General features: G+C 42.9%; 2 protein-coding genes across 2 annotated transcripts in view; one reads left to right on the plus strand and one right to left on the minus strand.

Annotated features, from left to right (window-relative positions):
* Nucleotides 1-8,299, plus strand: part of ABHD3 (abhydrolase domain containing 3, phospholipase) — an 84,488-nt gene extending 76,189 nt beyond the window's left edge. The window contains exon 9 of the mRNA XM_058438565.1: nt 8,126-8,299. Within this exon, the coding sequence (XP_058294548.1) occupies nt 8,126-8,151 (26 nt within the window). The 3' untranslated portion in view covers nt 8,152-8,299. The remainder of the gene's footprint in view (nt 1-8,125) is intronic.
* Nucleotides 6,838-25,310, minus strand: SNRPD1 (small nuclear ribonucleoprotein D1 polypeptide). Its single transcript, XM_032152666.2, has 4 exons — nt 25,160-25,310; nt 13,698-13,774; nt 12,122-12,313; nt 6,838-7,019 (listed from the first exon to the last, which is right to left on the minus strand). Exons 1-4 carry the CDS (start codon nt 25,171-25,173, stop codon nt 6,943-6,945), a joined length of 360 nt encoding a protein of 119 aa, XP_032008557.1. The 5' UTR covers nt 25,174-25,310; the 3' UTR covers nt 6,838-6,942.
* Nucleotides 25,311-25,338: the final 28 nt, after the last annotated feature.

Below are 25,338 nucleotides of genomic sequence, written 5' to 3' on the forward strand. Positions count from 1 at the left end.
GCAGTGAGCCGAGATCGTGCCACTGCACTCCAGCCTGGGTGACAGAGTGAGACTCCGTCTCAAAAAAAAAAAAAATGGCCGGGTGTGGTGGCTCACACCTGTAATCCCAGCACTTTGGGAAGCCAAGGCGGGTGGATCACGAGGTCAGGAGATTGAGACCATCCTGGCTAACATGGTGAAACCCCGTCTTTACTAAAAATGCAAAAAACTAGCCGCGTATGGTGACAGGTGCCTGTAGTCCCAGCTACTCGGGAGGCTGAGGCAGGAGAATGGTGTCAACCCAGGAGGCGGAGCTTGCAGTGAGCCAAGATTGCACCACTGCACTCCAGCCTGGGCAACAGAGTGAGACTCCGTCTCGGAAAAAAAAAAAAAAAAAAAAAAAAAGTACAAAATTAGCGGGGCATGTGACAGACACTTGTAGTCCCAGCTACTAGGGAGGCTGAAATGGGAGAACTGCTTGAACCCGGGAGGCAGAGATTGCAGTGAGCTGAGATCATGCCATTGCACTGTAGCCTAGGCAACAGAGTGAGACTCCGTCTAAAAAAAAAGAAAGAAAAAAAAAAGAGAGGAAGAGGAAAGAAGTGAGGGAGGGAGGCAGACACATAATGGAGAATACAAAAGGAAGAAAAGAAGATTTCTACCCTAAAAATATTAAAATTGGCTGGAGACAAACTGAACAAGACAGCAAGACTTAAGGATATATGCTGAATAGCATTTGAGTAGTGCAGGACAGCTTAGCACAGAGAAAACCCACACAAGGGGAAGCCATCAGTGACTGTGACAGGGAGTGAAGGAGGGCAACTGGGGAATACATCCTAGGAGGTAGGAAAAGCACAGAGCCCACGTATCCTCCAGACACCAGTGGCTTATTGTGGCCCTTGGGCAAATAAGTTCCACCTCTGTCAGTTTCAGTTTGCTCAACTTGAAAATAGAAGGCAAGGACTAGATGGTTTGTAATGTCTTTCAGCTATAATGATACAGGATTCTTAAGGACAAACAGAGAACTTGGGAAGGTGAGGATGTTACAGGAAGAGGAAGGACAAGCACAAAGCCACAGAAGTAGGAAAACACTAGTTGTGCATAGGCAGCGTGTGTTGTGGGACGGCAAAGACCTTGAACAAGCCTGTTTAACTATTCCTTTTTTTTTTTTTTTTGAGACGTTTAAAATAGCCCCCAAGTTTAGTGCTGTAGTGTTCCTAAATTCAAGAAGGCTGTGATGTGCCTTTTTGAGAAAATAAGTGTTATGTAAGCTTTGTTCATGGATGAGTTAGTGCTGCTAGCCATGAATTAACAAATCAGTAGCATAATGTATTACATATACTACTATATATATGTCTCTAAACAGAAACACTCATAAAACAAGGTTATATATTGGTTGGTTGATGAAAATGTGACTAGAGGCTTGCAGGAACTTAACCCTATATTTTCCCTAGAAGTAGTGGTTTAGCATTAACAGCAACTTCACACAACTACTGAAAATTCCAAGAATTGACTGCATTGGCTATCTACAGCCTTGCTATTATTACTATTTTCTTCATAAACTGAATCTCACTGTATACGAACATTTCTCAAAATATATGGAATACGTAAACAAAACCCTAAAACTTCACTAAGAAAAGCTGGTTCAGATAGAGAACACTACTATGTTCTCACACAGAAAGAACTTAGTATTACAAAGTTTATCAGCCGGGTGTGGTGGCTCATGCCTGTAATCCCAGCACTTTGGGAGGCTGAGGCAGACGGATCACGAGGTCAGGAGATTGAGACCATCCTGGCTAACACGGTGAAACCCCGTCTCTAATAAAAATACAAAAAATTAGCCGGGCGTGGTGGTGGGCACCTGTAGTCCCAGCTACTCGGGAGGCTGAGGCAGGAGAATGGCATGAACCTGGGAGGTGGAGCTTGCAGTGAGCCGAGATTGCACCACTGCACTCCAGCCTGGGTGACAGAGCAAGACTCCATCTCAAAAAAAAAAAAAAATTATCTTCCTTTTCAAAAGTACTCCTATTGGCTGGGCGCAGTGGCTCACACCTATAATCCCAGCACTTTGGAAGCCCGAGGCAGGCGGATCACTTGAGGTCTGGTGTTAGAGAACAGCCTGGCCAAAATGGTGAAACTCTGTCTCTACTAAAAATACAAAGATTAGCTAGGTGTGGTGGCACATGCCTGTAATCCCAGCTACTCGGGAGGCTGAGGCACGAGAATTGCTTGAACCCGGGTCACAGAGGTTGCAGTGAGCCAAGATCGCACCACTGTACTCCAGCCTTGGTGAAGGAGTGAGACTGTCTCAAAAAAAAAAAAAAAAAAAAACAAAAACAAAAAAAAACTCCTCTATTTCACAGATCCACAAGAATTTCACATTAATAAAGGCCAGTATCAGATATACTTTTAATGCCTTTAGAAAATGTCTGCGGTTGGTTTATTATGACAGAGATTCTTCTTGTTATGCAGGTATTTTCTAGGTTAGGTCTTCAGGAACATGAACTGTATGTTATTAAATGTTATATGATATCTATTATAGGTACTACACGAATTGTTTGATGACTACATTAATCTATTTCAAAATACTAAGCTATGCTCACATAATTATGATAGATTAAAAGAAACTGAAATTTCATTTTCTATTCCTTCACTTTGGGTTTCCTATCTATATTCATAATACATTTCTTTAAAAAACTAAAGTTCAGCTGGGCGTGGTGGCTCACGCCTGTAATCCCAGCACTTTGGGAGGCCGAGGCGGGCGGATCACGAGATCAGGAGATTCAGACCATCCTGGCTAACATGGTGAAACCCCGTCTCTACTTAAAATACAAAACATTAGCCGGGCGTAGTGGCGGGCGCCTGTACTCCCAGCTACTCAGGAGGCTGAGGCAGGAGAATGGCGTGAACCCGGGAGGCGGAGCTTGCAGTAAGCCGAGATTGCACCACTGCACTCCAGCCTGGGCTACAGAGTGAGACTCCGTCTAAAAAAAAAAAAAAAAACTAAAGTTCATATGTAACATCTCATTAAATATCAGATGTGTACAAAATGCTGCAGTCCTAAGATCCCATCTGCCTTTTAGGGGGTGGTGAAGAGGGGTCAAGAGAAGCATGTTAAACTCTAGTCTGTTTTCTATTCATACTACAATGCTTCCTTTATAGCAAATGATGGTAATCAGTTCAAATAGCTTTTTCTTCACACAATTTTAGCCCTTTCACAAGAAAATGAAATAATGACCTCTAGTGGAATAAACTCAATCTAGTACCCACTGTGATTTACTATTAGATTTAAACTGTTATTAGACTGGCTTCACACTGCAAATATCCTAAACACAAAAACTCTCAAAACAATTTTTTTTTTTTGGAAACAGTCTCGCTCTGTCACTCAGGCTGGAGTGCAGTGGCGTGATCTCAGCTCACTACAACCTCTGCCTCCAGGGTTCAAGTGATTCTCCTGCCTAAGCCTCCTGAGTAACTGAGATTACAGGCACCCGCCAACACACCAAGCTAATTTTTGTATTTTCAGTAGATAGGGTTTCACCATGTTACCCCGACTGGTCTCGAACTCCTGACCTCGACTGATTCGCCCATCTTGGCCTTCCAAAGTGCTGACATTACAGGCGTGAGCCACCATACCAGGCCAAAACGTAATTTTAAATCTCTTATGTTATGTGGCCATTTTCATTTAAATTTTAAAATTTAAGAGCCAGGTCTCACTAGGTTACCCAGGCTGCTTACAATCATAGCACACTACAGCTTCAAATTCCCAGGCTCTAGCGATCCTCTTGCCTTAGCCTCCCCAGTAGCAGGGACTACAGGTGTGCACCACAGCACCCAGCTTCAATTTTTACTTGATATCTGCTTCTCTTTTAGTCTATAAGCTCCACGAGGACAGGAGCCAATTGTTTATTTCCTACTCTTGCAGGGTTTTGTTTGACCCCTTCAACAAATCTCTATACCTGCTGCATTACAGGGGTCTCTTGCCTTTTGCCTTCTACTTGGATGCAATCAATAGGAGCACCAACAGGTCAGAAGATGGAAAAGAATGAAATCCAGTTATTTACTCCCCCAGCTTATTAATTAATGAAAAGTATAGGCCAGGGACGCACGGTGGCTCACGCCTGTAATCCCAGCACGTCGGGAGGCCTTGTGCAGATCACGAGGTCAGGAGAATGAGACCATCCTAACACGGTGAAACCCCGTCTCTACTAAAAAGACAAAAAATTAGCAGGGTGTGGTGGCGGGCACCTGTAGTCCCAGCTACTCGGGAGGCTGAGGCAAGAGAATCGCCTGAACCTGGGAGGCAGAGCTTGCAGTGAGCCAAGATCGCACCACTGCACTCCAGCCTGGGCAACAGAGTGAGACTGTCTCCAGAAAAAAAAAAAAAAAAGGGTATGGAGAAAAATTACATATTGGTTGTATCTTGTCAAGCCAACTCACTTTTAATATATTTACTATTAAAGAATTGTCTTCAGTCTGGCCAACATGGTGAAACCCCGTCTCTACTAAAAGTACAAAAAAATTAGCTGGGTGTGGTGGCGCACGCTTATAATCCCAGCTACTCCAGAGGCTGAGGCACAATAATCGTTTGAACCCAGGATGCAGAGGTTGCAGTGAGCCAAGATCGCACCACTGCACTCCAGCCTGGGTGACACAGCAAGACTCCGTCTCAAAAGAAAGAAAGAAAGAAAAAAAAAATTGTCTTAATCATCATTTCATACATCCCTTTTTGGATCATAGAACCTGTAACAAAACTGGGTGACTACTGCCAATAATTTGTGGGGGGAAAAAGCTAATTACTACATAACTTCAATGACTTACAAAAAAACAGAATATCAACTGTGGAAAAATCAAAAAGTATTTGAATTTACTTGATGAGGTAAGATACTTATACTTAAAAATATATATATCTAGTATTTATTTATACCAATATATAAATTTATATATCTAATATATATGACAGGTATATTCTACATGTATACTAATATATCTATTAGTATATATTAGTATAAATACATATATATCTCTCTCAATTTTTTTTTTGAGACGTAGTCTCACTCCATCGCCCAGGCTGGAGTGCAGTGGCACAATCTCAGCTCACTGCAACCTCTGCCTCCTGGGTTCAAGCAATTCTCCTGCCTCAGCCTCATGAGTAGCTGGGATTACAGGCGCCTGTCACTGCACCTGGCTAAGTTTTGTATTTTTAGTAGAAACGGGTTTCACCCTCTTGTCCAAGCTGGTCTTGAAGTCCTGACCTCGTGATCCACTTGCCTCGGCCTCCCAAAGTGCTGGGATTACAGGCGTGAGCTACCACGCCTGGGCTAAACTTTTTTAAGGTAACAATCTTTGCAGAAAATTTCTTTACTTAAAAAACAAAACAAAAACTCACATACATGATGAAAATACAGATTTAAGCCACCCATATCCTCAGTTGTTTTCCTTAGCATATAAATACTTGGTAGTAAGCTTTACAAAGAACTGATGCACTGAGAGACATTTTTTCTGAGCTTAACAGATTAAAAACAATTTTTAAAAATCCTTATTAACAATTATAATAGGCCGGGCGCAGTGGCTCACGCTTGTAATCCCAGCGCTTTGGGAGGCCGAGGCGGGCGGATCACGAGGTCAGGAGATCGAGACCACGGTGAAACCCCGTCTCTACTAAAAATACAAAAAATTAGCTGGGCGTGGTGGCGGGCGCCTGTAGTCCCAGCTACTCGGAGAGGCTGAGGCAGGAGAATGGCGTGAACCCGGGAGGCGGAGCTTGCAGTGAGCCGAGATCGCGCCACTGCACTCCAGCCTGGGTGACAGAGCAAGACTCCGTCTCAAAAAAAAAAAAAAAAACAATTATAACAGTTTTGCTGTCAAAGTAGGTCTTTTCTCTTTTATTCTCAAAGAACCCCTTAATAAAGGAGGCACTGACAGGTACATTACACACTAACAGGAGATTTTAACACTGCTCATAACTGATAATCTAGTGACCATTAACTCCAAGTTGTAACTTGGAAAACATAAACTATATCCTATTGAGAACTGATTAAAAAGCAAAAGAAACAAAAGTAAGACATTAGCAGCTAGACAAAGCAATGACCATTAATTTAGAAGACAACTTTTTACCAGGTACCTAAGACTCTGTGGAGTAAAACTCAGGAAAGGAGAGTCAATTCTAGACCCCGTCCCATAAGGACTTTAGTTTCCGAAATAAGAAGACGAACTTCTTACTTCCCCTGTGGGTAGGTGCCACAGAATGAAGAGTAAAGCAATAAAATGCATATTCAGTGCATGTGAAGTAAAAGGGTATATATTCTATATATATTGTTAAGTTTAGCCTAAAGTCTCTTTACATATCTCAAGTTCAGCTTAAAGGTTTCTCAGTACATAGAACTGTAGCCTAACTGGATGTGTAAACAGACGGTACCCTACTCTTGTGCCAATCACTAAGTTTCAGCCAACCAAAGACAGTGAACTGTTCAAACCATATTCAAATAAGGCAAACGCTGAACTGTAACTAATCCGGCTGTTGCTGTATCTCACTTCCATTTTCCATACATCACTTTTCTTCTGTCCATAAATCTTCAACTATGCAGCTGGGCTGAAGCCTCTGAGCCTATTATGGTTCAGGGTCTACCTGATTTGTGAATTGTCCTTTGCTCAATTAAACTCTGCCAAATTTAATTTGTCTAAGGCTTTTCTTTTAACCTTATTCATCATAAAAAGAAAAAGAAAAATTTTAGTTCAAAAACTTAAAACCTGATCATCTAAAACTGAAACTGCCCAGTAGAAATGCTTAGCTCTCACTGTGGTAATTTCGTGAATGTGGAGGAAACTACTAAAACTTTGATATACTAAATAGACAGCTCTGTCCCACATTTACGTTTATTAAAAACTGACATAAACAAACACAACCTGTACAAAAAATAGCCCAAATCCCGTATGACTTTGAAACTGTAATCTTGAGAGACATTATCGCCTAGGACCCCCTCTTCCTCTGCCACGGCCACGTCCTCTTCCTCTTCCTCTGCCTCTGCCTCTTCCTGCAACTGAAGGAAAAGAAAAACAAACCAAGTTCAATTCTCTCCTGCACAAATGTTACCTAGACGCCACAAACAACATTTACACACACACCTTTCCCCGTTTATAGCTCTTTATTAGCAGCTACAGTAAATAGAAGTTTAACTAGCTTCTGTTGAATGTGTTAGACTTCAGATTCCCCCCACCCCCCAACACATTATCATGCAGAACCAAGAACTAAAGGCCTAGGGAGATTATTATTTGTTTCATTTCAATTTATTTACTAAGAAATGTGTCAAATTTAAAAATACTTTTTCTTTATATCATGTCTCAAATTCACCATAAAATGATTTGAACCTCACAAAAAAAAAGGGAAGATATATATCATAGAATAGAACATGATTACCTTGATGCCAGAGTTTGGTAACTGAATAAAATCCAAGCAAGTTAATTCAAAACCAGGAAAGTTTAAATCTATTACATCAAATCACAATCTTATTAACTCTTCAGAAAATTAAAACTCATTTGACCTACACATAATCTAGTGCTTTAATCCAAATAGTAATATCCCTACTGGGTCATCCTAACTCTAGCTGAGTATCATGGTGATAGGGAATTCATCACCCAAATAAACTTATTACATCTTCAGACAGCTAAGAATATTAGAAAATCTTGACACAGAAGTCAGTTACATTTAAAATGTTTTTTTTGTTGTTGTTTTGTTTTGTGTTTGTTTTTTTTTTTAAATACAGGGTCTCACTCTGTAGTCCCACCTGGAGTGTAATCACACCTCACTGCAGCCTTGAACTCCCAAGCTCAAGTGATCCTCCCACCTAAGCCTCCTGAGTAGCTGGGACTACAGGTACAAACCATCATGTCTGGCTAATTTTTAAAATTTTTGTAGAGATGAGGTCTCCCTTTGTTGCCCAAGCTGCTCTCGAACTTGTGGGCCAAAGCAATCCTCCAGCCTCAGCCGCCCAAAGTGGTGGGATTACAGGTGTGAGCCACCGCACCTGGCCACATTAGAAATTTGTACACACTGATTCTAGTCTTACCATTCTAAGCAATAAATAGTTAAGTTTAAGATGCTAATTAAGGGACATTACACAAAATAACTGGCCCATACTCTTACAAGGTGTCAAGGTCACAAAAGGAATCTGAGGAGAACCAGCTGATACGCATTAAAGGAAACTAAGGAAACGTAACAACTAAATGCAACCTGTTGTACTGGACTGGATCTTGGACCGGGAAAAAGACATTAGAGGGACAATCAGAGAAATGTGAGAAAGGTCTCTAGATAATACAGTAGTGCCACATCAATGTAAAATTTCTAATTTTTTGTAGTTATATGAGATTTTAACATTTAGACAATCTTGGTGATAAGTGTATGGGAATTCCTTGTACTATTTTTGCAACTTTTTGTGTCTAAAATTATTTCAAAATGAAGTGTTAAAAAAATAAAGAAAATGGGGGGAAAAACAGAGTTGGTGGGATGTTATAAAAAACAACAACAACAACAAAGGGCTGGACACCTGTAATCCCAGCTACTTGAGAGGCTGAGGCAGGAGAACTGCTTGAACCCAGGAGGCAGAGGTTGTAGTGAGCGGAGATCGCACCACGGCACTCCAGCCTGGGCGACAGAGCATGACTCTGTCTCAAAAAAAAACAACCACCAAGAAAAGAAAATGGACCAGGTATGATGGTGGCTCACACCTGTAATCCCAGCACTTTGGGAGGCCACAGCAGGAGGATTGTTTGAGACCAAGAGTTCAAGACTATCCTGTACAACATAGGGAGATCCTATCACTACAAAAAAAATAACAAATTAGCCAGGTTTGGCGGTGCATACCTGTAAAAAAGAAAGATAAATTAAGAAAACAACTGCTCACTGCAATCTCCGCCTCCCGGGTTCAAGCGATTCTCCTGCCTCAGCCTCCCGAGTAGCTGGGACTGCAGGCGCCTGCCACCACGCCCAGCTAATTTTTTGTATTTTTAGTAGAGACAGGGTTTTACTACGTTGGCCAGGCTGGTGATCCACCTGCCTCGGCCTCCCCAAAGTGCTGGGGTTACAGGCGTGAGCCACCGCGCCCAGCTTCTTCTTTTTTTAAAGAAAGAAAATAAATGTTTATTCAAAAAAAAAAAATCCAAACATTTGGGAGGCCAATGCAGAAGACAGCCTGAGGCCAGGGGTTTGAGGCTGCAGTGAGCTATGATCATGCCACTTCACTGCAGCCTGAGCAACACAGTGAGATCTTGTCTCTTACCAAACAAACAACAAACCAATAATTTTTTTTTTTTTTTTTTTGAGACCAAGTCTCTCTCTGTTGTCCAGGCTGGAGTGCAGTAGTGTGATCTCGGGTCACTACAACCTCCGCCTCCCAGGTTCAAGCAATTCCCTGCCTTAGCCTCCCGAGTAGCTGTGATTATAGGTGACCGCCACCACACCTGGCTAATTTTTGTATTTTCAGTAGAAATGGGGTTTCACCATCTTGGCCAGGCTGGTGTTGAACTACTGACCTTGTGATCCAGCTGCCTCGGCCTCTGAAAGTGCTGGGATTACAGGCATGAGCCACCACATCTGGCCTAAACCAATAATTTTAAATAACTCCCTGACACTAGACTATGACAAACTTGAAACGAAGACTCATTATTCATTGTTTAATTTGTTGTAGTTTTTTTTTTTTGGCGATAGGGTTTTACTCTGTCACCCAGGCTGGAGTGCAGTGGAGTAATCCTGGCTCACTGGAGCCTCTATTTTCTGGGTTCAAGAAATTCTCCTGCCTCAGCCACCCGAGTAGCTGGGATTACAGGCATCTGCCACTGGTTAATTTTTGTATTTTTAGTAGAGACAAAGTTCATGCCATGTTGCCTGGGCTGGTCTCGAACTTCTGAGCTCAGGTGATCTGCCCGCCTCTGCCTCCCAAAGTACTGGGATTACAGGCATGAGCCACCGCGCCTGGCCAATTTCAGTTCTTTTAAACCATACTATTTTAAATGTGTACACACGAAAACAGTAAGTCTAGGACACATGTTAAAATGAGCCAAATTGACCACCCTTATCACCAATTTCTTCTGAAATATTATTTATGATAGAAAACGAACAAAGATGATAAAGTACCCAGAGGAACAAAGAAACGCAGAGAAAACACAGTAGATAAAAGATTTTGGGCCAGGCGCGGTGGCTCACGCCTGTAATCCCAGCACTTTGGGAGGCCCAGGTGGGCAGATTACGAGGTCCAGAGATCGAGACCGTCTTGGCTAACACAGTGAAACCTCGTCTCTACTAAAAATACAAAAATTAGCCGGGCGTGGTTGCAGGCGCCTGTAGTCCCAGCTACTCGGGAGGCTGAGACAGGAAAATGGCGTGAACCTGGGAAGCGGAGCTTGCAGTGAGCTGGGATTGCGCCACTGCACTCCAGCCTGGGCGACAGAGCGAGACTCCATCTCAAAAAAAGATTTTGGCTGAGCGCGGTGGCTCCTGCCTGTATCCCAGCACTTTGTAAGGCTGAGGCGGGTGGATCACTTGAGGTCAGGGGTATGAGACCAGCCTCACCAATAGGATGAAACCCCATCTCTACTAAAAGTACAAAATTAGCTGGGTGTAGTGGTGCACACCTATAATCCCAGCTACTTGGGAGGCTGAAACAGAAGAATCACTTGAACCCAAGAGGCAGAGGTGGCAGTGAGCTGAGATCCTGCCACTGTACTCCAGCTTGGGTAACAAGAGCGAAACTCCATCTCAAAAAAAAAAAAAAAAAAAATTTCAACAAAATTTTAAATCAGAAAATAGACTGGGAACTGTTAACATCCAGTAAAGGAAGAATAACTTCTGAAAAATCTAAGATTCAGAAGCGTGGAGTAAGATGATATGAGGCAGGGGGGCTTTCAATCATCAATTCCCCGACAGGTAGGTAGGTAGTAAAAAAAAAATGTAGAATAACCCTAAAGACATTAAAGCAAAACATCCTCAGATTTGAAAACACATCCAGCCTTCAATATCCATGGGTTTCACATCCATGGATTTAACCAACTGAGGATCAAAAATGTAGTTTAGGCCTATGATGGTTGTACCTGTACTAAACACGTACAGACCTTTTCTTGTCATTAACGCCTAAACAATACAGTATAACTACAGAGCATTTACATTATACTGGGTATTACAAGTAATCTAGAGATGATTTAAAGTGTACAAAAGGATGTGCACAGGTTAGACTGAAACACTACTACCATTTTATGAAAAGGGACTTGAGCATCTGTAGATTTTGGTACCCACAGGGGGTTCTTGCAAAGTGGAAAGCAGCATGAGACACAGGACCAAGAGAGAGATTAAATCATTGTTTTTCAAGCTATGGATTACAACCATATATATATATATTTTTTTCTTGAGACAAAGTCTCACTCTGTAGCCCACGCTGGAGTGCAGTGGCACGATCTTGGCTCACAGCAACCTCCACCTCCCAGGTTCAAGTGATTCGTCTGCCTCAGCCTCCCGAGTAACTGGGACTAAAGGCACGCGCCACCACGCCCATTTTTTTTTGCATTTTTAGTAGAGACGGGGTTTCACCATGTTGACCAGGCTGGTCTGGAACTCCTGGCCTCAGGTGATCCGCCCACCTCGGCCTCTCAAAGTGCTGGGATTACAGGTGTGAGCCACCCTGCCTGACTGCATCAATATTTGTTTTTTTTTTTTTTTTTTTTTGAGACAGTGCCTCTGTCACCCAGGCTGGAGTGCAGTGGTGAGATCTCGGCTCGCTGCAACCTCCGCCTCCTGGGTTCAAGCGATTCTCCTGCCTCAGCCTCCCGAGTAGCTGGGATTATAGGCACCCGCCACCACGCCCAGCTAAGTTTTATATTTTTAGTAGAGACGAGGTTTCACCATGTTGGCCAGGCTGGTCTCGAACTCCTGACCTCGTGATCCACCTGCCTTGGCCTCTCAAAGTGCTAGGATTACAGGCGTGAGCCACTGCGTCTGGCTGCTCAATGTTTTTAATAGCAACACCAAGAATTACAATACATACTATAGGAAATATTAAACAACAAAAACACTTGTGTTGTTTACAAATATCTATATTATGAATAGTGTGGATTAGGATTAGCATTCACAAAAATGTTTATAATAATTCAAACTTACCAGCTTCCCTTTTCTTAGATTTCACCTTAGGTTCAACATCCACAAGTAGTGTATCCAGAGGTAAACTGTCTGGTAGAATAAAATACCGAATGTTATTTCCTCGAATACTCAGCGTTTCCAGCTGTACAGGTTCTCTGTTCTTCAGGGTCATTTTCACAGCTTTAAGATGTGTATTCATGCTGACATCCACACCTAAAGAGAAAAATAATTGGGCAGTTATTAGTATGATACAAGTTAAGGCAACTAATTAATCTACTGAGCCACAGTAAATACTGGACTACGAAAGAATACTGTTCTTCTACAAAGTGCAAGTTTTCTATGACACAATTTAGCACATGTGCAACTGGTAAATGGGGGAATGTCAGTATAAATCAGCAGTGTTTCCTTTCTAGAGATTTTTCCTAGCACACTAATGTTTTGCCTACAGAAGTGAATGCAGCAAGCCATGGAAGAACCCTGACTGGGCTTTAGGCTCACTACTGATTTGACAGGTATTTCTTTCATGTTTCTCCCACTGTCTTTGTAACTTCCTCATAATCCCCATTCCATCAAACTACCCTCACCTTTGTTTCTGCTTCTCTCTGTATATAAGAATTGTTACTGCTTTTGTTAAGAATACTTTGGTTACAAAGTTACACAGGCTTTTATGTAGTCTGCAACACCTATTTTTCTCATTAAGCTATTATTTTTAGTATGAGATTTTACAAAATACAAAGCAAGATTTTTCAGGGTGATTACATGACATTATAGCTGAAACACCTGAATACTGAAGCCTTTCCTTTACCAAATTATACCTGAACTAATGGGATAACTAAAGACCTACTTAGGCCAGGCACAGTGGCTCACACCTGTAATCCCAGCACTTTGGGAGGCCAAGGTGGACGGATCAACTGAGGTCTTCTGACCAGCCTGGTCCAGTTCAAGACCAGCCTGGCTGACATGGTGAAACCTCGTCTCTACTAAAAATACAAAAATTAGGCCAGGTGCGATGGCTCACGCCTGTAATCTCAGCACTTTTGGAGGCTGAGGAGGATGGATCATGAGGTCAGTTCGAGACCAACCTGGCCAACATGATGAAACCCCATCTCTACCAAAAATATACAAAATTAGGTGGGTGTGGTGGCACGCACCCATAACCCCAGCTACTTGGGAGGCTGAGGCAGGAGAACTGCTTGAACCTGGACCCAGGAGGCGGAGGTTGTAGTGACCTGAGATTGTGCCACTGCACTCCAGCCTGGGTAACAGAGTGAGAATCTGCCTAACAAAAAAAAAAAATTTTTTTTACCCGGGCATGGTGGCGGGCACCTGTAGTCCCAGCTACTCGGGAGGCTGAGACAGGAGAATTGCTTGACCCCAGGCGGCGGAGGTTGCAGTGAGCTGAGATCGTGCCACTGCACTCCAGCCCAGGTGACAGAGCAAAACTGTTAAAAAAAAAAAAAAAAAAAAAAATTACATAATTCAGACAAAAGAATAAGGATCTGTACTACAATAATGTTCATTAAGCAATCAAAAAATAAACTCTGGCTAGGTAAAAGAGAAGGAAAAAAATGTTATAAAAGCAGTCCAACCTCCGTACCTGTGATTGTTCCATGGACCTGTGTTCCGTTCTTCAATTCAATGGTTACAGTTTCATGACTCAATTTCATCAAAAATCTATAAATAGGAATAAAACCATTAATTTTTACCTGTAACACTTTAAAATCACATTTATTAAGGTGAAAGGGTGAAACATCTCGATGTTGAAAATTCGCTAGATGCTATCTGCATCAATTCCTATCAATAATCTGCATAACAATTTCAGCTTTCCTGAATTATATCCTCAACCTTTATGAAGGAACACAACAATACTAACATAAACTGTCATTTGGACGTTTCTAATTCTCAAACCTGAAATCCAGACATACAAGATCTTAGACTCATTATAAACCATAAAAAAGAAATAGGCCAGGCGTGGTGGCTCACGCCTATAATCCCAGCATTTTGGGAGGCCAAGGCGGGCGGATCACGAGGTCAGGAGATCGAGACCATCCTGGCTAACATGGTGAAACCCCGTCTCTGCTAAAAATCACAAAAAATTAGCTGGACGTGGCGGCGGGCACCTGTAGTCCCAGCTACTCGGGAGGCTGAGGCAGGAGAATGGCGTGAACCCGGGAAGCGGAGCTTGCAGTGAGCCGAGATCGCACCACTGCACTCCAGCCTGGGCAACGGAGCAAGACTCCGTCTCAAAAAAAAAAAAAAAAAAAGAAAAAAGAAATAAAGAATTACAGTTGGTAAAAAGATTACAAGCTTATTATAATGCCTATAAAGTAAAAATCTCCTTTCCTAACCCCCTGCACTGTGGGTATGTAAGAATATTATTCCAGAACATTTTATATGCATTCAGAAGCATATATACAGATTTCTTTTTACATAAATTGGGTCATATTTTATTCACGTCTATAACTTGTAGTCCTCATTTAGCAGTTTATATTGGACATATTTCCATTTCAACATACAAAACATTCTAAGAACTGAGGCTGGGCGTGATGGCTCATGCCTATTTATAATCCCAGCACTTTGGGAGGCCGAGGCGGGCGGATCATCTGAGGTCAGGAATTCAAGACCAGCCTGGCCAACATGGTGAAACTCCATCTCTACAAAAACACAAAAATTAGCTGGGCAGGATGGAGTGTGCCTGTAATCCTAGCTATTCAGGAGACTGAGGCAGGAGAATCGCTTAAACCTGGGAGGCAGAGGTTGCAGTGAGCTGAGATCGCACCACTGCACTCTAGCCTGGGGACAGAGCAACTCCATCTCAAAAAAAATAAAATAAAAAATAAAAAAATTAGCCAGGCATGGTGGCGCACGCCTGTAATCCCGGCTACTTGGAAGGCTGGGGCATGAGAATCGCTTGAACCCGGGAGGCGGAGTTTGCAGTGAGGTGAGATTGTTCCACTGTACTCCAGCCTGAGCGACAGAGCAAGACTCCATCTCAAAAAAAGCCAAAATAACAAAATAACTTTCTAAGAACTGGAAAGCATTCCACTATATGGAAATGTCAAAATTTATTACCTCCTTGTTGATGGACATTACTTTGGTTCAATTTTTTCCCCATTACAAACCCAATTATGCAAACCCTTACCAATACAAGTTGCTATAAGTCTTTCAAATTTTTGTCAATTTGATGGGGGAAAAATTTGTTTTTCCTTAGTTACCTGTGAGATTGAATATCTTTTCTTTTTTTTTTTTTTTTTGACACAGTGTCTCGCTCTGTCGCCCAGGCTGGAGTGCAGTGGCACAATCTCGGCTCACTGCAACCTCCGCCTCCTGGGTTCACGCCATTCTCCTGCCTCAGCCTCCTGAGTAGCTGGGATTACAGGCGCCCGCCACCACACCCAGCTAATTTTTTGTATTTTTTTTAGTAGAGACGGGGTTTCACCATGTTAACCAGGATGGCCTTGATCTTCTGACCTCATGATCCGCCTGCCTCGGCCTCCCAAAGTGCTGGGATTACAGGCATTAGCCATCACGCCCAGCCTGAATATCTTTTTATTAATATGGGAAAACTATTTCTTCCGTGAATTACCCGTTCACGTTATTGACATATTCTCAATTAGGCTGAGTTTTTCCTTTATTTTCTACTGGTTTGCCAGTCATTCAAATTTGTTGTTTATGGTTTCTTTAGTCACACAAACTTTTTTCACTTTTATGTTTTGAATTTGTTCATCCTCCTGGGATACATAATTTGCATAGGAAAGGGTTTTTTCTATGCCAAGATTGTAAAAAAAAAGTGTCTTATTTTCTTCTACTTTTAGAGTTTTCATCTACTTGGAATTGATCTTTTTTATGCAGTGTAAGGCAAAAATCTGTCTTTATTACTTTCCCCAACTGAATAGCCAGTTGCCTTGATAATATATAATGGACAATCTATCCACTTCTCACTTCATCTAGATTTCTGTTCTCCCCTTTTTATAAAATTTTGCAGAGGAAGAAAAGTTAAAGGGTTTACAAATATTGTCAATTGCCAGTGCAGTGGCTCATGCCTGTAATTTCACCACTTTGAGAGGCCAAGGTGGGATGATCGCTTGAGGCCAGGAGTTCGAGACCTGCCTGGTCAACAGAGCAAGATCCTGTCTATAAAAATAAAAAAAACTTAAAAAATTAGTTGGCCGGGCACGGTAGCTCATGCCTGTAACCCCAGCACTTTGGGAGGCCGAGGTGGGCGGATCACAAGGTCAGGAGTTGGAGACCAGCTTGGCCAGTATGGTGAAATCCCATCTCTACTAAAAATACAAAAAATTAGCCAGGTGTGGTGGTGCAGGTCTGTAATCCTAGCTACTCAGGAAGCTGAGGCAGGAGAATCGCTTGAACCTGGGAGGCAGAGGTTGCAGTGAGCCAAGATTGTGCCATTGCGCTGCAGCCCGGGTGACAGAGCAAGCCTCCATCTCAAAAAAAAAAAAAAAAACAAATAAAAAAATTAGCTGGGCCTGTTGGCTCATGCCTGTAGACCCAACTCCTCTGAGTCTGAGGTGGGAGGATTGCTAGAGCCCAGGACTTTGAGGTTGCAATGAGCCATGACTGTGTCACTGCCCTGGAGCCTGTGTGGCAGAGCAAGACTCTCTTTTTTAAAAATTCTATTTTTTTTTTTTTTTGAGACAGTCTCGCTCTGTTGCCCAGGCTGGAGTGCAGTGGCATGATCTTGGCTCACTGCAACCTCCGCCTCTTGGGTTCAAGCAATTCTCCTGCCTCAGCCTCCCAAGTAGCTAAGACTACATACAGGCGCCTGCCACCACACCTGGCTGATTTTTGTATTTTTAGTAGAGACAGGGTTTCACCAGTTGGGCTGGTCTTGAACTTCTGATTTCAGGTGATCCGCCCACCTTGGCCTCCAAAAGTGCTGGGATTACAGGCGTAAGCCACCAGGCCTGACCCTTTTTTTAAAGACAGAGTCTTCACTAGGTACCGAGGCTCATGCCTGTGATCCCAGCACTTTGGGAGGCTGAGGCAGGCGGATCACCTGAGGTCAGGAGTTCGAGACCAGCCTGGCCAACATGGCGAAACCCTGTCTCTGCTAAAAATAACAAAAAAATTAGCCAGACTTGGTGGCACATGACTGTAATCCCAGCTACTGGGGAGGCTGAGGCGGGAGAATTGCTTGAGCCCGGGAGGCAGAGGTTGTAGTGGGCCAAGATTGTGCCACTAAACTCCAGTGAGACTCCGTCAAAAAAACAAACAAACAAAAACTGATCACACCATCTCAAAGTAAGTCGTAGGCATTACGACACTTCAGCGTGCATTTTCTAATGACATTCTCCTATATAACCATAATCTCACAATCACATCTAAGAAAATGAACCCTACACTATTATACAATACACAGTTCATATAAAAACTTTTAGTCTATAATACATACTTTGAATTAATAGATTCTATCATCTATCACACTAAATGGTACATGTAAGATAACCTATTATCCTCCCGCACTAGACTATTGTTGAGGGTAGGGATCGTAACCTCTATATCTAATCCTAGACTGTAATAGGCACTGAATAATGTTGGCTGAAATGTTTCAACGAATAAAGGGAAACCAACCTTAAAATGCCTTTTTTTAATTTCTTTTTTTTTTTTTAGTGGTATAGACAGCCATCACAAAAAAGAAATTACTTGGTCTGGCATATAACAAGCCTCAAACTTTAAAAAGACTCATGAGTTGAATCTCTTTTTATATATGACATCAAGAGAATGTTTCTCTCAACGAATTGGTAACACTTTATTTCACCAGAGAATTATTCAGCTCCAAATTTAACAATCAATTATACCTAGAAAAGCCGGAATTCTGAACTAATGGCTTCCTCCCATTATGAAGTTTTTGTTTTTATCTTTTACACGAACTTACTATCCCAGTTAGTAAGAACTTTTACTATAAAAGTTCTTCAAATCATTTTTGGAAGCAAAGAAGATAAATAAAAGGGAAAAAAACCTTATGTGGCCAGGCGCGGTGGCTCAGATACATAAAAGACACGTAAAAATAACTGTAAGTTGTAGAATGCAATAGAGATATAGAGAGATTTTTTTTTTTTTTTACAGAGGTTTTTAGTTTAGGTTTTTTCTGAGACTATGCCACCATGCCCGGCTAATATTGTTTAAACTGTTAAATTTTTTGTAGAGATGTGGTTTTGCCATGTTGCCTAGGCTGGTCTTAAATTCCTGAGCTCAAGCAATCAGCCTGCCTTGGCCTCCCAAAGTGCTGGGATTACAAGCGTGAGCCACTGCACCCAGCTACACACAGGTTTTTTACTAAGAATATATCGTAGCATGTGGAGAAGGGAGTCAGGTATTAGGGGACTTCTAGTAAGAAGCCTGAGAAGTTGGAAATATGCAGCAAGAAGAAACAAAAGAAAAAATACAGCATAAGACACAGAGTAATCATAGATACTAAGACAGAGTCTCGTTCTGTTGCCCAGGCTGGAGTGCAATGGCGCAATCTCGACCTGAGCTCACTGCAACCTCTGCCTCCCAGGTTCAAGAGATTTTTTTTTTTTTAATTTCATTATTATTATACTTTAAGTTTTAGGGTACATGTGCACAATGTGCAGGCTTGTTACATATGTACACATGTGCCATGTTGGTGTACTGCACCCATTAACTTGTCATTTAGCATTAGGTATATCTCCTAATGCTATCCCTCACCCCTCCCCCCTTCAAGAGATTCTTGTGCCTCAGCCTCCCAAGTAGCTGAGACTACAGGCGCATGCCACCACACCCAGCTAATTTTTGTATTTTTAGTAGAGACGGGGTTTCACCATGTTGGCCCAGCTGGTCTCCAACTCCTGACCTCAAGTGATCTGCCTGCCTTGGCCTCACGAAGTGCTATGATAACAAGCATGAACCACCACGCCTGGCCGATGAAATGTTAAGTTCAATATTTAAGGTCCTATGAGTAGAGAGGAGTTAGGCAGGTTCCTTTCATGGAAAGCCTAAGCTCTGTTGAAGAATTCCTCTAGGAGAGCTACTGAAGGATTTTCATCAATGAAGTGCAGTACCACGCTCATATTCACATTTAAAAGAGAACCTAGGGCAAATGTTCAGAAACAGATTTTAGAAAGACAAGAGACCAAAGTATAATCTCTAGGAAGACAAATTATGTGACTAGAGCAGTACATATACAAGTTAAAACTACAGTAATCGAGACATAAGGAACAACAAATAGATCAATGAAACAATACAAGCAAACAGATCTATTTCTGGTCCCACATTTACATGGTTGATTTAGCTGGGATTACAGGCGCTCGCCACCACAACCAGCTAATTTTTGTTTGTTTGTTTGTTTGTTTGTTTAGTAGAGCCGGGGTTTCGCCATGTTGGCCAGGCTGGCCTCGAACTCCTGACCTCAGGTGATCTGCCTGCCTTGGATTCCGAAAGTGCTGGGATTACAGGCATGAGCCACCAAGCCTGGCTTTATATGGTTGATTTTTTACAAAGGTGCCAAAGACGTGTAACAGGCAAAGGAAAGTGTTTTCAACAAATGATGCTGGAATAACTGGAAATCCATACAGAAAAAAAATGAACCTGGACCACTAACACCATTTTCCAAAAGTAATCCAAGATGGATGATAGTCACTTGAGCCCAAGAGTTCCAGAAATGATGGCCCTTTTTTTAAAGACAGAGTCTTCACTAGGTACCGTGGCTCATGCCTGTAATCCCAGCACTTTGGGAGGCCGAGGCAGGCAGATCACAAGGTCAGGAGATGGAGACCAGCCTGGCCAATGCGGTGAAATCCCATCTCTGCTAAAATACAAAAAAATTAGCCAGGCATAGTGGCGCATGCCTGTAGTCCCAGCCACTCGGGAGCCTGAGGCAGGGGAATCACTTGAACCTGGGAGATGGAGGTCGCAGCGAGCCGAGAGTGCGCCACTGCACTCCAGTCTGGCAACAGAGCCAGACTCCATCTCAAAAAAAAAAAAAAAAAAAAAAAAGAAAAGGCTTAAAGAGTTCCAGACACATAATAAAAATAGATCAGTCTGGTGCAGTGGCTCACGCCTGTAACCCCAGTACTTTGGGAGGCCAAGGTGGGTGGATCATGAGGTCAGGAGTTCGAGACCAGCCTGACCAACATGGTGAAACCCCATGTCTACTAAAAATACAAAAATTAGCCAGACTTGGTGGCGGGCACTTGTAATCCCAGCTACTTGGGAGGCTGAGGGAGGAGAATCGCTTGAACCTGGAAGGCAGAGGTTGCAGTGAGCTAAGATCGCACAATTGCACTCCAGCCTGGGCGACAAGAAGAGAGACACTATTAAGGAAATGAACATGTAAATCACACACTGAGAGAAAACACATCTGACAAAGAACTGGTATCCAGGACACAGAAAAAATTCCTACAACTCTGGGCCGGGCACAGTGGCTCACGCCTGTAATCTCAGCACTTTGGGAGGCCAAGGCAGGCGGATCACGAGGTCAGGAGATTGAGACCATCCTGGCTAACACAGTGAAACCCCGTCTCTACTAAAAATACAAAAAATTGGCCGGGCGTGGTGGCAGGTGCCTGTAGTCCCAGCTACTCGGGAGGCTGAGGCAGGAGAATGACGTGAACCCAGGAGGCAGAGCTTGCAGTGAGCCGAGATCGTGCCACTGCACTCCAGCCTGGGTGACAGAGCGAGACTCCATCTCCAAAAAAATAAAAAATTTAAAAATAAATAAAAAGTAACAACACAAAATAATAATTGGAAAAAGACATTTTACAAAAGATACAGGAATGGCCAATAAGCAGGTGAAAATGTGCTCAGCATCATTAGTCATTAGGAAAATTTAAATTAAAACCTTAATGAGAAGCTGAACATGCTAGTAGCCCCAGCTACTCAGGAGGCTGCGGCAGGAGGATTACTTAAGCCCAGGAGTTCGAGACCAGCCTGGGCAACACAGGAAGACTCTCATCTTTTAAAAAGCAAAACAGGCAGGGCACAGTGGCTCATGCCTGTAATCCCAGCACTTTGGGAGGCCGAGGCAGGCGGATCATGAGGTCAAGAGATCGAGACCATCCTGGCCAACAAAGTGAAACCCCGTCTCTATTAAAAATACAAAAATTAGCTTGGCGTGGTGGCATGTGCCTGTAGTCCCAGTTACTTGGGAGGCTGAGTCAGGAGAATCGCTTGCACCGGGGAGGCAGAGGTTGCAGTGAGCCGAGATCGCGCCACTGCACTCCAGCCTGGTGACAGAGCAAGACTTCATCTCAAAAACAAACAAACAAAAAAAAAACAAAAAAAGCAGGCTGGGCACGGTGGCTCACGCTTGTAATCCCAGCACTTTGGGAGGCCAAGGCAGGTGGATCATGAGGTCAAGAGTTCAAGATCAGCTTGGCCAACATAGTGAAACCCTGTCTCTACTAAAAATACAAAAATTAGCCAGGTGTGGTGGCACATGCCTGTAGTTCCAGCTACTCAGGAGGCTGAGGTGGGAGAATCGCTTGAATCTGGGAGGTAGAGGTTGCAGTGAACCAAGATCATGCCATTGCACTCCATCCTGGGTAACAGAGTGAGACTCCACCTCAAAAACAAACAAGCAAAAAACCAACTAAACCCTAAGGAGATACCACTACATACCCACTAAAATGGCTAAAATTAAAGACTGAGCAAACACCACCACATACTGGTGAGGATGTGGACCAATTGTTATTCTAATATATTGTTAATGGAAGTGTAAAATGGTACAACCACTTTGGAGAATGGTCTGGAAATTTCTTATAAAGTTAAACACATAACTATGTTACAGTCCACCAACTCCACTCTTAAGTATTTACCCATGAAAGTTTATTTCCCTCCAAAAACCTGAAGAATATTCAACGTAGTTGTAAAAAAAATACATAACTTTTTCTTTTCTTTTCTTGTAATTTTTTAAAATATGGAGCTTTTTTTTTTTTTTTTTTGAGACGGAGTCTCACTCTGTTGCCCAAGCTGGAGTGCAATGGCGTGATCTCAGCTCACTGCAATCTCCACCTCCTGGGTTCAAGGGATTCTCCTGCCTCAGCCTCCCTTGTAGCTGGGATTACAGGTACCTGCCACCATGCCCAGCTACTTTTTTGGTATTTTTAGTAGAGACGGGGTTTCACCATGTTGGTCAGGCTGGTTTCAAACTCCTGACCTCAGGTAATCCACCCGCCTCAGCCTCCCAAAGTGCTGGGATTACAAACATGAGCCACTGTGCCCAGCCTAAAATACAGAACTTCCAAACACACAATGCACTAATATCCAGTAATAAAAACGAACACATTACTGATACACTTCACAATGTGGACGAATCTCAAAAACGTGTGAGTAAAAGAAGTTTTGCACAAAAATACTTTGTGATTCCAAACATATGAAATTCTAGTGCAGGCAAAATTCATCTATGGTGGAAGAAACTAGTTGCATCTAGGGGTATGGAGCCAGAGGTTGCCTGGGAAAGGCTTGAGGAAACTGTTTGAGGTTTTGATGTTACTTCTCTTGATACGGGTTTAGATTACAAGTGTTTACATTTTTCAATAGCAGGAAATATACACTGCATTTCATTGTATAAGATATTTACCTTAAAGAAGGAAAACAAAAATCCATGAGTGGGATAAAAAGGGCCTGAACCTCAATGGTGGTGACTGGAATGAAAGGAGGCTACTATGGGCAGGACAAATACACAATTATCCCTCCCTAAGTGAGCCCAGGAACCAAATGGATTCAAATTATTTTCAGATGCATCTTTCACTGTCTGAATTCTTTCTACTTAGTGAAACTTGGATATCGAATAGTCAGTAACACAGTGTCCCTCAGTATCAAAACACACTATTTGAACCCAAAAACCAAACAGGATAATGTGGGTCACTTTTATGAAGTAGGTAAAACTGGCAAAATTGCCAATGTATCAAATGTCAAGGACATCAGGAGAGAAAAAGTCAAGCTCACCTCCCAGTTTTCGGTTAGGGTGACAGTGAGAATAAGGATGACAATGCTGCCAACTGAGATACAGAAATAAGTCTACTGAAAATGCTAACCAGTTAGTCAAACAATCATTTTCTGGAGGAAAAATACATTCTCTAGTAAGAAAAAAAATTTGTTTCTATATTTTACCTAAGACACAAAACAGGATTCAGTACAGGCATTAAAAATTACTGGAAAATTGTCATAACATGCAGTATCGTTACAGGGAACAAATGGAATCCAAGGTGTATTACACAAAATTGAACTATGAGTAGATTAAGATTCAGATTGGCAGGTATGGAGAAATTTCAAAAAATGTAATTTTCTTTCTTTGAGACCGAGTCTCGCTCTGTTGTCCAGGCTGGAGTGCAGTGGTGCGATCTCAGCTCACTGCAACCTCCCGGGATCAAGTGATTCTCTTACTTCAGCCTCCTGAGTAGCTGGGATTACAGGCGCCCGCCACCACGCCCGGCTAATTTTTGTATTTTTTCGAAAGAACAAGTTTCACCATGTTGGCCAGGCAGGTCCTGAACTCCTGACCTCAGGCGATCTGCCTGCCTCAGCCTCCCAAACTGTTGGGATTACAGGCGTGAGCCACCACGTCCAGCCTAAAAAATGCACTTTAAATTCTATGACTTCCTAAGTTACAGTTCAAATAAAAATACACCAAAAATTAACCTTAAATGTCTTTTGTACCAACTCCTCCCTGAATATAATTTTTTTTTTTTTGAGACGGAGTCTCGCTCTGTCGCCCAGGCTGGAGTGTAGTGCCACGATATCGGCTCACTGCAACCTCTGCCTCCTGGGTTCAAGCGATTCTCCTGCCTCAGCCCCCTGAGTAGCTGGGATTACAGGCGTGCGTCACCACGCCCAGCTAACTTTTGTAATTTTAGTAGAGACGGGGTTTCACCGTGTTGGTCAGGCTGGTCTCGAACTCCTGACCTAGTGATCCACCTGCCTTGGCCTCCCAAAGTGCTGGGATTACAGGCGTGAGCCACTGTGCCTGGCCTCCTCCCTGAATGTTGAAAGCTTTTATGTGTTATTTAAAACGTTTCAAACAAACGTTATTTCAGACGTTATCTACAAGTGTCTGTCACCCCACTGACCAGAAAACTCCAACAAGGCAGGTACTTTGCCTTTTAAAAAAATTCTATTACCAGAGCCTAGTATGTAACAGGATTGAGACAATCCTTGATTCAACAGGAAAAAAACAAGCTAAATATTTATAATTTCTGGCTTAATTATTAGAAACGTCTGCCTCTGTTCCGGGCTTAGTCTCAAGGAAAAACACCAAAACCAAATCTACTTGCAGGTAGTTTGGAATTACTCACATCAGTAAACAAGTCTTCAGAAGACTCACCTAACTGACAGGGTCTATTTCTTTCTTAAGAAATAAAACAGGAGAACTATATATTATCTGGGTAATCAGCCACAATTACGTTGTGATAATTTCTGCCCTATATTGGGAGATTTTCCTAAATAAAAATCCTACCTTAATGGGAAACAGAGGTAGAATAATCAATCATAAGTCTAAGGAGGACCAAAAGATAAACTTAAAAATCGGCCGGGCGCGGTGGCTCACACCTGTAATCTCAGCCCTTTGGGAGGGCGAGGCAGGCAGAAAGCTTGGGCCCAGGAGTTCGAGACCAGCCTGGTCAACAAAGTGAGACACTGTCTTTATTTAAAAAAACAAAAACTTGTGAAGCCAGAAGTCTTACTCTGATTTAAAATATTTTGCAAACAGGTTTGTTTCCAGATAAGCTCATAAAGCTAAGTACTCAAGTAGGACTGGGGAGTTCCACTCAAAAAGAAAATGAGTAACTGTAAGAGGGAGATGTGTCCCAGGAGGCGCTGCACCTTTAAAGCCTCTAAGTCACTAGGCGGGAAGAAAAGGCTCGGCCTTTATACCAGTCTCTTGGAAGACACGCGGGATCCGCGAGCGACCCAGGCGGAAGCCCAGGCCCGAGCACGAGCTGCGGGCGCAGTAAGGCCGGCCGTTAGCAGGCCGCGCACACGCGGCTTTCCCGCCTCCTGCAAATGGGAGAGCCCAGCCTTCCGGACTCCGGGCCGAGACTTCCATTCACAGCCCCCAGAGCTGCTTGGTCACTCCCTCACCTCACGAGCTTCATCCTAGCGGCGCCGTCACCCTCTGGGTCTGATAGCGGAAAGAATCCTTCAACCGAACACTGACCGACTGCAGTATGAATGGCCGGAAGCGCCTACACCTGGGACTCCGTACGTCAAGAGCGCGCGGAGCACTGCAGACGCACGGCGGAAACGCCGAGGCTGCGTTG

Source organism: Hylobates moloch, unplaced genomic scaffold, assembly GCF_009828535.3.
Source record: "Hylobates moloch isolate HMO894 unplaced genomic scaffold, HMol_V3 SCAFFOLD_5, whole genome shotgun sequence".
NCBI classification, from domain to species: Eukaryota; Metazoa; Chordata; class Mammalia; order Primates; family Hylobatidae; genus Hylobates; species Hylobates moloch.